Genomic DNA, 12,480 nt, shown 5'->3' on the forward strand with positions numbered 1-12,480 from the left:
GTTTTGTAGTTTGTACAGTATTTTGTAGTTTGCAATAAAATACTTATCAATAAATTTATTCCTAAGTATTTTATTCCTTTTGATGATATTACAAGTGAAATTGTTTTTCACATAAGTGGAATTTCATTTTTGGTTTGTTTATTGCTGCTGTATAAAAATGCAGAAGATTTTTTGTGTTGTTGACCCTCTTTTCTTCAACCTGCTGAACTTGATAATTAACTCTGATAGATTTTTAGTGGATTCTTTGGATTTTTCAACATACATGATCATTATTTTACTTCTTGCTTTCGAGTATGGATGCCTTTTAATTTCTTTTTCTTGCCTAATTCCTCTCGCAGGAACCTCTCCAGTACAGTTTTGAATAGAAGCAATAAAAACAGGCATCTTGATCTTCAGGGAAACTATTTACCCTTACCATCAAATGTGATGTGAGCTGTGGGTTTTTTGTAAATGCCCCTTATTAGATTGGAGAAGTTTTTTTCCTAGTTTGTTGAGTGATTGAAAGAAATTTAAAATTTGACAGATTTTTGCTTAGGAACTTGCTAAATTGCTGAGGCTGGCTTTAAATTTGGCCTCCCAAATCACTGGGATTACAGGCATGCACCACCATTCCTGGCTGAGATTAATACTTAATTCTTTCTTTTCTTTTCTTTTCTTTTTTTCTTTTCTTTTCTTTTCTTCCTTTCCTTTCCTTTTTCCTTTCCCCTTCCCTTTCCTTCCCTTTCCTTTCCTTTTCCTTTTCCTTTTCCTTTTCCTTTTCCTTTTCCCTTTCCTTTCCTTTCCTTTCCTTTCCTTTCCTTTCCTTTCCTTTCCTTTCCTTTCTTTTCCTTTCCTTTCCTTTCCTTTCCCTTTCTTTCCCTCCCTCCCTCCCTCCCTCCCTCCCTTCCTTCCTTCCTTCCTTCCTTCCTTCCTTCCTCCCTCCCTCCCTTCCTCCCTTCCTCCCTTCCTTCCTCCCTTCCTTCCTTCCTTCCTTCCTTCCTCCCTCCCTCCTCTCTTCCTAATTTGTAAATGCAGTTTGACTAGGATGGAGTTGCTAGTAGAAGATGGATGAGAATTATAACACTCAGTTTCCCCTTATCTGTGGATTTGTTTTCCATGCTTTCAGTTACCTGCATTCAACCCTCAGTTAGTTACCTGTGGTTGATTAGGATATGAAAATATTAAATAAAATTCTGGAAATAATTTATTCACTTTAAATTGAATAGTCTTTTTAATATTATTGTGAAATCACACCTTCCTGCTCCATTTGAGGTGGGACATGAATCATCCCATTGTCTAGCATATCTACATTGTATATGCTACCCTCCTGTTTGTCACTTAGACTGTCTCAGTTATCAGATCAACTGTTGTGGTATTACAGTGTTTGTGTTCAAGCAACCCTTAGTTTACTTATTAATGGCTCTATATTGTTAGCCATTAAGTGGTTCCTTGAAGTAAAATGTAAAAGTTCTCAAGATCTATGGTAAGAACAAATCTGAAAAATTGTGAAGAAGGAAAAGAAATTTGTTACTTTTGTTATTACATCTCTAAGTGCCAAACTTACTGTCAGAGTGCATGAAAGGGGCTTAGTTAAGATGGAAAAAGCATTAAATTTGTTGTAACATGTTGCACTAGAAAACATTGAGCTAGAATTGAATGCAGTGGTACTCTACCACTAAGCTACATTCTGGTACTTATTTATTTATTTTTCATATCATGTGACTTTTAAAATTTTTTAAAATTTTGAGATAGGGTCTCACTAAGTTTTCAAAACTAAGGTTTGCCTTGATATTCTCATTCATTGGTAATTATACACAATAACTGTTTATTTATTTAAGTGATGCTGAGGATCGAACCAAGGGCCTTGCACATGCAAGGCAAGCACTCTACTGCTGAGCCATAACCCCAGCCCTCTTTTATTATTAGCTATTATTGTCACTCTCTTACTGTACCTAATTTATGAATTAAATTTTTTTTCTTTTGAGGTGCTTGGGATCGAACCCAGGGCCTTGTGCATGCAAGGCAATCACTCTACCAACTGAGCTAGGTCCTCAGCCTTCTGAATTAAATTTTTATCATGGATTTGTATTTGTGGGAAAAACTGTGTATGTAGGGTTCATGTACTACCTGGTTTCAAGCATCTAATGGGAATCTTGTTAAAAGTGACCTAGGTTGTGGAGGCTGCCTGCCAAAGCCAGCCCTTTCCTTCCTTTAGTACCTAAATCCCATGTTGTTTATAGTAAGACTCAATTTGAGTTTCTTAGGATACAGATTAAGTATTTCTAGTCTGGGGGCTGGGGATGTGGCTCAAGCGGTAGCGCGCCCGTCTAGCATGCACGCGGCCCGGGTTCGATCCTCAGCACCACATACCAACAAAGATGTTGTGTCTGCCGAAAACTAAGAAATAAAATGTTAAAATTCTCTTTCTCTCTCTCTCTCCTCACTCTCTCTTAAAAAAAAAAAAGTATTTCTAATCTGAAATCTGATATGGATTGGGATAGTGTTTGGATTTTGGAGCATTTTAGTTTTTCAGATTAGGAATGTTCACCTGGCAAAGTCTATGTAAAGATTCCAAAACTGGAAAAATTCCAGTATCTGAAACACTTCAGATAAGGCACTCTACCTGGTTAGATAACAGAAACAAAGATATAGATAGCACAGAGTCTGTAGTATAGAAATTTAAATTTATTTACTAAGATTTTATAGATACCTCACAGAAATAAAAAATGGACAACTCCAGGGACTAAACAGGTGTAAATCTAGATGAAGGGAAAGAAAATATTCAGAAACAAATAAGAGGCTTGGAGAAAGTATTGACACTTTATGACAACTGCAGGGAGGTTTGTTATCTTAATATGCAGAGATTGAAGAAAGTTTCGGAATGGCCTGAGGGTAGAGTTTGGGAGTAAGCCTGGAGGACAAGGAGGCCCCTGAGGGGACTTAAAAATCAGTAGAGTTAGGATACACAGTTTAATATAGTGTTTAATCTAAATCTTATGTTGTGTTTTCTCAGTTGAGATACAAGTTGGAAAAGCATAGTTATCACTTTCATTTTTCATGGACAGACAACGTGAATAGATGATTCACAAAAGAAGAAATACAAACAGCTAGGTCACATGTGGAAAGGCTAATGCCCTCAAACCTCTTATCAGAGAAATTCAGTGGAATGCAGTTGACTCTTGTAAAGTTAAGAAACTTCTGTGTGTCATTTGTCATTTTATCTTATCTCCTGGCAGGTGCCCAGCAATTCTAGTTAAGCTCATATATTTGTTGAATAAATGAAATAAGCAGATGACACTAGTTTTTTTTTTTTTTTTATACCTCCCTCCTTTGGTACAATTTAAAGGCTCATTATACTTCCATTGAAAATGATATGGTTAAAGGGCAATTTTAAACCCTGTTAGTGGGATGGTTAATTCACTGATAAAATGGTATAACATATACTCTTGACTCAGCAATTCCACATATAGGAATTTATCCCAAGGTAAAATAGAGTGTGCTCTTATGGGCGTTCATTATGGTATTTGTATTACTAGATTCTGGATACAACCCAATTATCTATGAGGTGGTATCTGGTTAAATATATACTAACGGTCATTAAAAGTATGAGAGGAGCATTATGTGTATCAGTGAGGATTTTTTTTTTTTAAAGAGAGTGAGAGAGGAGAGAGAGAGAGAGAGAGAGAGACAGAGACAGAGAGAGAGAGAGAGAGAGAATATGAATTTTTAATATTATTTTTAGTTCTCGGCGGACACAACATCTTTGTTGGTATGTGGTGCTGAGGATCCAACCCGGGCCACACGCATGCCAGATGAGCGCGCTACCGCCTGAGCCACATTCCCAGCCCAGTGAGGAATTTTTGTTGTTTATTAAATGAAATAAGACTTAATATGTGAAATAATCTACAACATTTAAAACATGTGAGCCAAGTGCACTGGCGCATACCTGTAGACCCAGGTATTGAGGAAGCCAAGGCAGAAGAAGGATCACTTGAGCTCAGGAATTCTGGATGGGCCTGGGCAATAATATATTGAAAACCTTTGTCAAAACAGAAACAAAAATAGAAACTATACAAAAACGTGCATGATTATATTTCTCTTCACGTTGTTAATAGTTTATTTGGAGGGAGCGAAAATTTGATCCTTTTTTCTGCTTTATTTTTAACCATAGTAGAGTTTGTTTGTTTGTTTGTGTTTGTTTTTTGAGATAGGATCTAGCTACATTGCCTAGGTTGGCCAGAAACTCTTGGGCTCTAGTGATCCTGCTGGGTCCCTGGGACTTGGGACTGGCACACACTACTATACTTTTCTCAGTAGTTTTTGAACATACAGCAAGAATTAATTGTATAATGGGAAAAACTGGACAATTGAGATATATATTTCTTTTTAAAAATGTGTAGGTGGAGAGAGGAGGGTTCTCTTTATTTACATTTGTAAGAGTAGCCAAAACGTTTACTGAGGACCAAGAAAGGTTTATCTATGTCAGGAGACAGTCTACTTTCTGTGTAGGAAAACTGGATATTCAGGTTTCAATTTTCTTGTGCTTCCCTCCTGAGAATTTTGAGTTATTTGTGTATCTGATTTTTTTTTTTTTTTTTTTTTTTGTGGGGGTGGTGCTGGGGATTGAACTCAGGGCTTTGTACATGTGAGGCAAGCACTCTACCAACTGAGCTATATCCCCAGCTCTATCTGATTCTTATCTATATCCTCTATTTTATAGATAAAATAGAGGATATAGATAAATATAGATTTATATATTTTTATAGATAAAATAGATGATATAGATAAATATAGATTTATTTACTCTAAATAAATAATTAGGGGCCGGGGATGTGGGCTCAGTAGTAGAGCGATTGCCTAACGTCAAGCACTGGATTCCATCCCTGGCACCACATAAAAATAAGCAAATAAAGGTATTGTGTCCATCTACAACTAAATATATATATATATATATATATATATATATATATATATAAATTACATATATATGTAATTTATGATTTATAATTTTGGTAATATTTAAAAAAATAATGAGCTTTTATCTATTTCTGTTTCTGTAACTTTCATTAGAACCTGTGTGTGTGTGTGTGTGTGTTTTTTTTTGTTTTTTTTTTTAGAGAGAGTAAGAGAGGAGAGAGAGAGAGAGAGAGTTTTTAATATTTATTTTTTAGTTCTCGGCGGACACAACATCTTTGGTATGTGGTGCTGAGGATCGAACCCGGGCCGCACGCATGCCAGGCGAGCGCGCTACCACTTGAGCCACATCCCCAGCCCCTGTGTGTGTGTTTTTTTGTAAGTTTTGTTTGTGATGATTCTAATTCTAGTGTTAGCCAAGAGAAAAAAAATGAAGTTTTATTTATTTAAAAAAATTTTTTTAGCTGTTTATAGACCTTTATTTTATTTATTTATATGCGGTGCTTGGAATCGAACCTAGTGCCTCACACATGCCAAGCAGGTGCACTACTGCTGAGCCCCAGCCCCAGCCCCAGCCTGTAAAGTTTTATTTTTTACTACTTCTTCTTCTTCTTCTTCTTCTTTTTTTTTTTTTTTAATTTTGAGGCAAAGTCTTGCTAAATTACTGAGGCTGGCCTCAAATTTGTGATCCTCCCACCTCAGCTTCCTAAGTAGCTGGAATTACAGGCATGTGCCATCACACCTGGTTTGAACAGTTTTAATTATAGCATTAGCCAAAAGAAAAGTGAACAGTTGAATAAATTATAAGGGATTGGTTAAATTAAGTTGAATAAATATAGTTCTTTTTTTCCTCTTATCTTAGCTCTTAGAATCAGATGCACTGCTGCATGTGGAATGTGTGTGTGTGTGTGTGTGTGCATGTGCACAATGGCTTTTGGCCATTTTAAAAAAAATTTTTTCTCAGAGATGGATCATTCACATTATGGTACGGTGTGTGTGTGTGTGTGTGTAAGACTGCATCTACTTTTTCTCAAATGAAAGTATGGAAATTCCTTCAAGATAATTGACAAAATCTGCCTCATTTCTTTTAAAAGTTGATAGTTTATTATATGGATGGACCATAGTTTATTTGACTCTTCCTGTTTGATTGGGCTTTCAGTTATTTTCAGCTATTCTTCCAGTAAAACCATGCTATAGTAAATAATCCATGTTTTTAATTCTGTGGGATATACTGTCAGTGAGGCTGCTCAACTGAATAATTCATCTGTTTTTTTTTTTTCTGGTTGGGTTTGAAATCTGCCTTCATTATTTTTTTATCCTTGGCACATTAAAAAAGTACTTAACTCTTAGTTATTGTTTTTATTAAGTGAAATAATTTTCACATTCAGTTAGATTTGTTAACTACCAAAATTCCATGTGTCTTTGAATTTATTTTTGATCTCTATTTTGTTTTACTGATCAGTGTTAATTTCTGGGCACTATCATGCTATTTTGATAACAGTGATGGCTTTATGATAATTTTTTAAAAAAAAATTTTTTTAGGGGCTGAAGATGTGGCTCAGTGGCAGAGTGTTTGCCTAGCACATGTGAGGCACTGGGTTCAATTCCCAGCACCACATATAAATAAATGAATAAAATAAAGGTCCATACATCTAAAAAATATTTAAAAAATATTTTTTAGTTGTAGATGGACACTGTACCTTTATTTTATTTATTTATTTTTTATGTGGTGCTGAAGATCGAACCCAGTGCCTCACACATGCTAGGCAAGTGCTCTTCCACTGAGCTACAACCCCAGCCCTTTATAGTAAATTTAATTGTTTGGTGTAGCAAAGTATTTTTGTTTGTGTTCTCTCCCTAGTACTTTCTGTTTACTGGTCTTTCAGGATTTTAGTAGATGCTATGACATATTTACTAAGTAAATAAGTAATAAATATTGAATCTTGCTTTAGAAAAAGTTGGGGGGATGCTCATTTAGCCCAAGGAAATTGATTTTTGGTAATGGTGTGTCTCCTAGCCAGGCATGGTATTGCAGTGTAACTTTCTCAAGTGTAGTAAATAATGATTCAGAGGAGGAATTGAGGAAAATTGGATGATCATTGTGAATTTGGAAGGGCAGGATAAGGGTAGTTCAGCTTAAGCATGAGAGAAATTGTTTAGGCCTGAGGGGAAGGGGTAGAGTAATAGTAAATCCCGAGAAAGAAAAATTCTATAAAGACCTCTGGTGTTCTAATTCATAGACTTTTATCATCTTTTTCCTCCCACTTTTTATTTCAAAAACTTTCAAACTCGATAAGGAAAGTATAATGAATATCCATCTACTCTTTACCCAGGAGGACCAGTTTTAATTGCTTTATTGTAATTGCTGCAGCTCTGTTCCTCCTTCTCCTTTTCCTCTTTCACCTCCCCCCACCACACTTAAATATACTATATATATATATATATTTGGACAGTCTGAACCATTTGAGAGTTGCGAACATGATGTGTCACCTGTTTGCTCAGTATGTATATGCTAAGAGTCAAGGACAAGCTCTTGCATAATCAAATGTGGTTAACATAGTTAAGAAACATTGATAAGATATCTGAAATACTGTCCATATTCATATTTCCCCCAAGTTTCCCAGTAATGTCCTTGAGAAGCATCCTCATGCAAAATCAAGAATTTTGGAAATGAGAGGTCATATATTATATGTAGGTTTTAATTATTTTTTAATGGAGAAGTAATCTTCATCCCCCTTTCTTTTTTAATATCATGATATTGTTATTTTTTAAGAATTCAGGCTAGTTTTGCAGAAGGTTCCTCAAATTAGGTTTATTTGTAGGTTACCTATGTGTTGATGTGTCTTTAGTGCATCACTTTAGGAGATACATAATGTAAGTTTCTCCCATATTAATATTTCATCTCTTGGTTAATTTAGTGTTTACTGTATTTCTCTATTTTAAAGATTTCTTTTCTCTTTATAATTAATTGTCTATGAGGTGATACTAAATGTCCTATTTCCCCAAATTTTTCATTCAATGGGTTTTTGATGCCATCATTGATGATTCTTGCTTCAGTTATTGCTACAGTGACTGCTAACAGTGACTTTCTAATCCTTTTATTTCGTCTACATTTGTTATTTCATAAAAAGGGTATTTCTTTTTTTAATTTTTATTTTACTATAGTTGGGTAGTCAGGGATTCTTTTATTTTTCAGTTCTTTTCATTCTTCATTTTGATGTGGAATTTTTTTTTTTTTTTTTTTGTACTTGAGGATTGAACCCAAGGGTACTGAACCACTGAGCCACATTCCCAGCCCTTTTTTTTTTTTTTATTTTAGAGACAGGGTCTCACAGAGTTGCTAAATGTCTCGCTAAGTTGCTGAGGCTGGCTTTTAACCCGCAATCCTCCTTACTTAGCCACCCAATCCTCCTTCCTTAGCCACCCGAGCTGCTGGTATTCCAGGTGAATGCACCACACCAGGCTTGATATAGAAATGTTTTTTAAGACCAGCAAGAGCCCCTTCAGGCTGATTCCTGTGCCCTTTTGTATGCCTCTAACCTGTTTTTGAGTATTACCTTCCCTGCTGTAGCCCGGTACCTGCTATTTCTCTAAGAAGTTCTCTTTCTTTTTAGTGGAGACTAATGTTAGAAATCAAAATGCAGGTGTGCGGGTTTCTCCTTTCTGTTGGATATCACTGTATTTATACTTTTCCAATGGATAGAGCAATAAGTGTGTGTGTGCATGTGTGTGTATACACACACACATATGTATATGTCTACATACATACGTGTATGTATGTGTGTATGTATGTATGTATGTGGTGTGTGTGTATGTACACAAATGGATAGAGCCAGCGAGATACATACATACATACCATACGTGTGTGTGTGTGTATATATATTATTTTATTTATTTTTTTGAAAAATTTCTTGTAGTTATAGGTGGGCAGAATGTCTTTATTTATTTTTATTTGGTGCTAAGGATTGAACCCACTGCCTCACAATATGGTAGGCAAGTGCTCTGCTACTGAGCTATAGTCCCAGCCCTATATATGTTATTTTAAACCTACAAGTTCATAATGCTACTATCCCAGTGTTCTTTTTCCTCCTTATTCTATTTATTTCTCTCTTTTCTAATAGTAAGATCTGTGATTCCTCTAAACTCAATTTACTGTTCATTTGCTCAATTGTAGAAGTTTCATTGCTACACCATTATCATTATCAGCACCAAACCTACTAAAAAAAGTTGAAGAGTTCTTTGAATTTTTTTCTCTTCATAGAGTATTGTTTATAATTAATGTATCCTTTTAACATAAATACTTTGTGTAAGTACTTAAAACAATTTAAGTTAAGTAATAAAAATATTTAATCTTGGAATGAGGATGTAGCTTAGTGAGAGAGCACTTGCCTAGCATGTGAGACCTTTAATTCTGTCTCTAGAACCACCACCAAAAAGCAAAAACAAAAACAAAAAGCTAGTTCCACAGATTTTGTTATGATGTAACAGTGTGCTGATTTTAATTGAACCTATTTCTGTACAATAATTGCAAGTGTCCTGTGGGATATCTATAAAATAGTTTTGCCACCAAAGCAGAGCTATACTTTTCTAGTAATCTTTTTAATTTTTTTTGAGAGAGAGAGAGAGAGAGAATTTTTTTTAATATTTATTTTTTAGTTTTCAGCGGACACAACATCTTTATTTGTATGTGGTGCTAAGGATCGAACCCAGCGCCACCCGCATCCCAGGTGAGCGCACTACCGCTTGAGCCATATCCCCAGCCCCTTTTCTAGTAATCTAGAGTTGAGATTACTAGAATTATTCATGTGGAAGCAAACTTTATTTTTTAAAATTTATTTTAGGCAGAGATACTGATGTTCAGAGACAGAGGAGGAAAATATGGAATTCATAAATTATATACAAAAAATAAGTCAGAAAAGAAATAGTAAAATCTATTCCGGGGTATTTATTCTTATAAGCAATCAGTTTACTGGCAGTCTTATTAAAAGATGGAATATTTGGGCTGGGGCTCGGGCTCAGTGGTAGTGCACTTGCCTGGCATGTGTGAGCCACTGGGTTCGATTCTCAGCACCGCATATAAATAAATAAAATAAAGGTCTATCAGCAACTTAAAAAAAAAAGATGGAGTATTCAGTTCCATGACTTCATTGCTTCAAAAAAGAAAACATTTTCTTTGGTGTTAAATTGCAGAAGGAGTTTTATTCAGGGAATCACATCTATTTTTACAACAAAAATGCAGTATCCCTCTTTTTTTTTTTTTTTTTTTTTTTAAGATGGGATTTGACTGAATTGCCCAGGCTGTCCCTGAACTCTTAGGCTTAAGCCAACCTCCTGCCTTAACCTCCAAAATAACTAGTACTATGGGTGCTTACTATTGCACCCAGCTTATACAAATATTTCTTGAAGGATTATTTTAGCGCTGTTCAATTATGTAATATTAAATCATATTTAATATTTAAGAAGTTTTCTGATTTTTTTTTTTTTTGTGATGGTGATAATTCAACCCAGGGCCTGGTATATGCTAAGTGCTTGTTCTACCACTAAAATATACTTACATTTGATTTGTCAGTATTTGAATTTAGGAAATTTAAGGAAAGTGATAGTTAACACGCCCTTTAGACTCTAAATAACTTTGTAGCATTTAAAAAAAAATTTAGTTATAGATGGACACTGTTTTTAAATATATGTATGTGTATACATACATGTATATATATTTGTAGATGGACACAATACCTTTGCTTATCTATCTATCTATCTATTTATTTATTTTTTATGTGGTGCTGAGGATCGAACCCAGGGCCTCACACATTTGAGGCAAGTGCCCTACCACTGAGCCAGAACTCCAGCCCTGGACACCTTTATTTTATTTGTTTATTTTTTTATGTGGTGTCGGGGATCAAACCTGGTGCCTCACGCATGCTTGGGCAAGCACTCTACCACTGAGCCATAATCCCGGCCCAATAACTTTGTATCTTGAGTGCACCATAGTGAAAGAGGCCTAATTGAAATTTGATTGTTAATGATATAAACTGAATTAAAAAATAAAAAATAGATGTTATAAGCTGTAATAGTTGGTCCAGATATACTGAAGGATAATATGTTCTTTGCTTTTATTCTCTGAATACTTAAATGTTGATGTTTTATGTTATTAAAGATTCAGTACTACTTACTGGTTCTGTAAGGTTCTAAAGATTAGGAAAATCAAAGAAATCATATAGTAGTTCTATATCTTGTAATAGCTTATATTCTTATTAGAATATTATTCAAATAAGAAACAACTTGAATACAAATTGAAATACTTAGAACATTCTTTCTCTTTGACATAGAATTGCTTCTCTTGTATGAGTCTAAATTGTACAAATCAGGAAGTTTTATTTTTGGCTGTTTGTCTTCATGCTCTAATGACTAATAAAAATCCTCAAGGGTATATTGGTTCTGCTGGCCATTCTGATTTTATAATTTTAGTTTCCCTCAGTCTTGATTGCCTTTAATTTTCTGATTTGGTTTAAAATTGTAGGCTAGACATGCAACAGGTTGTCGTCATCTTCTTTCTCTTCCTCTTCACCCTCATGTCCCTTCTCCTCCTCCCTCCTCTCCCTCCTCCCTTTCTTTCCCCTCATCTCAGGTTTTGACAGTCTTTTTCATCATTGTCTATTTAACCAAAATCCCTACTGCTATAAATAAGCCATTTTCCTTGGTTTCTTCTATTGTAAATACAGTATACTGCCAGGATTGTAGAAATGACGCTCCCATTTTTTCCACCATCTTAAAGAACTTTTCCAATACAATTTTCCATTATAGTTATTAACAAAGTTAATATTAGATTCTGTCAATGAAAGCCCTCAGTTTTGTCGTTTTTTGAGGTGTTACTTGAAATACTAATATATTTAGAGCAGAAATGTCGTTTTTTAGGGAATCTAGAACAACAGCAACAAACTGCCATAAGGATGGACCCCAAGGAAGCTGTGTTTGGGACAGAAAGAAATCAAGATAAGGTAGATGCAAAGTAGAGAAAAGAACTGAACCCTGGGGGGAGGCGGTGGTAGATGGGTTCAACTTTTAGGACCACAAACACATCCACACACACACACACATCCACACACACACACACATCCACAATTGATAAAATTAAGTGTTTTGTTTTCTTTTTTGATGGAGGGCATGGGTTCTAATATACTGGACTAGTGTTTTTTTCTCTGGATAGCGTGGAAGACACTTGGTATTTCTTGATAAAAACCATTGCCAAAATCCAACTTCAGTATTCATCCCTGTTATTACTTGAAAGTCAATAGGGAATCTCTGATTCTTGTTCGACTTACAAAATCAGTTCAGAAAATTTAATTTTTGCTTTTGTTTTTGTGATGTAAAAATTGTGTTTTTCTTCATAGCAACATGAACCGTGAAGACCGGAATGTGCTGCGTATGAAAGAACGGGAAAGGCGGAATCAGGAAATTCAGCAGGGTGAAGACGCCTTCCCACCTAGCTCTCCTCTCTTTGCTGAACCATACAAAGTTGTAAGTTATCCTTTTGAATGTTTTTTTCCCCCTTTATATAACATTTTTGCATTTAAAATGTTTTAAACTCGA

At 35.1% G+C, this 12,480-nt stretch overlaps 1 protein-coding gene across 4 annotated transcripts in view; it reads left to right on the forward strand.

The window, feature by feature from the left end:
• The window catches only part of Aff4 (ALF transcription elongation factor 4), a 90,217-nt gene that overhangs the window by 16,464 nt on the left and 61,273 nt on the right, over nt 1-12,480 (forward strand). For 3 of the 4 annotated variants that reach the window (XM_077801745.1, XM_026400112.2, XM_026400114.2), the window contains exon 2: nt 12,282-12,408. In XM_077801745.1, the coding sequence (XP_077657871.1) occupies nt 12,286-12,408 (123 nt within the window). In that variant the 5' untranslated portion in view covers nt 12,282-12,285. Of the gene's footprint in view, nt 1-11,805; nt 11,889-12,281; nt 12,409-12,480 lie in introns of all 4 variants that reach the window. The other variant, XM_077801746.1, reaches the window with a different exon arrangement.

Source organism: Urocitellus parryii, chromosome 1, assembly GCF_045843805.1.
Source record: "Urocitellus parryii isolate mUroPar1 chromosome 1, mUroPar1.hap1, whole genome shotgun sequence".
Lineage (NCBI taxonomy): Eukaryota > Metazoa > Chordata > Mammalia > Rodentia > Sciuridae > Urocitellus > Urocitellus parryii.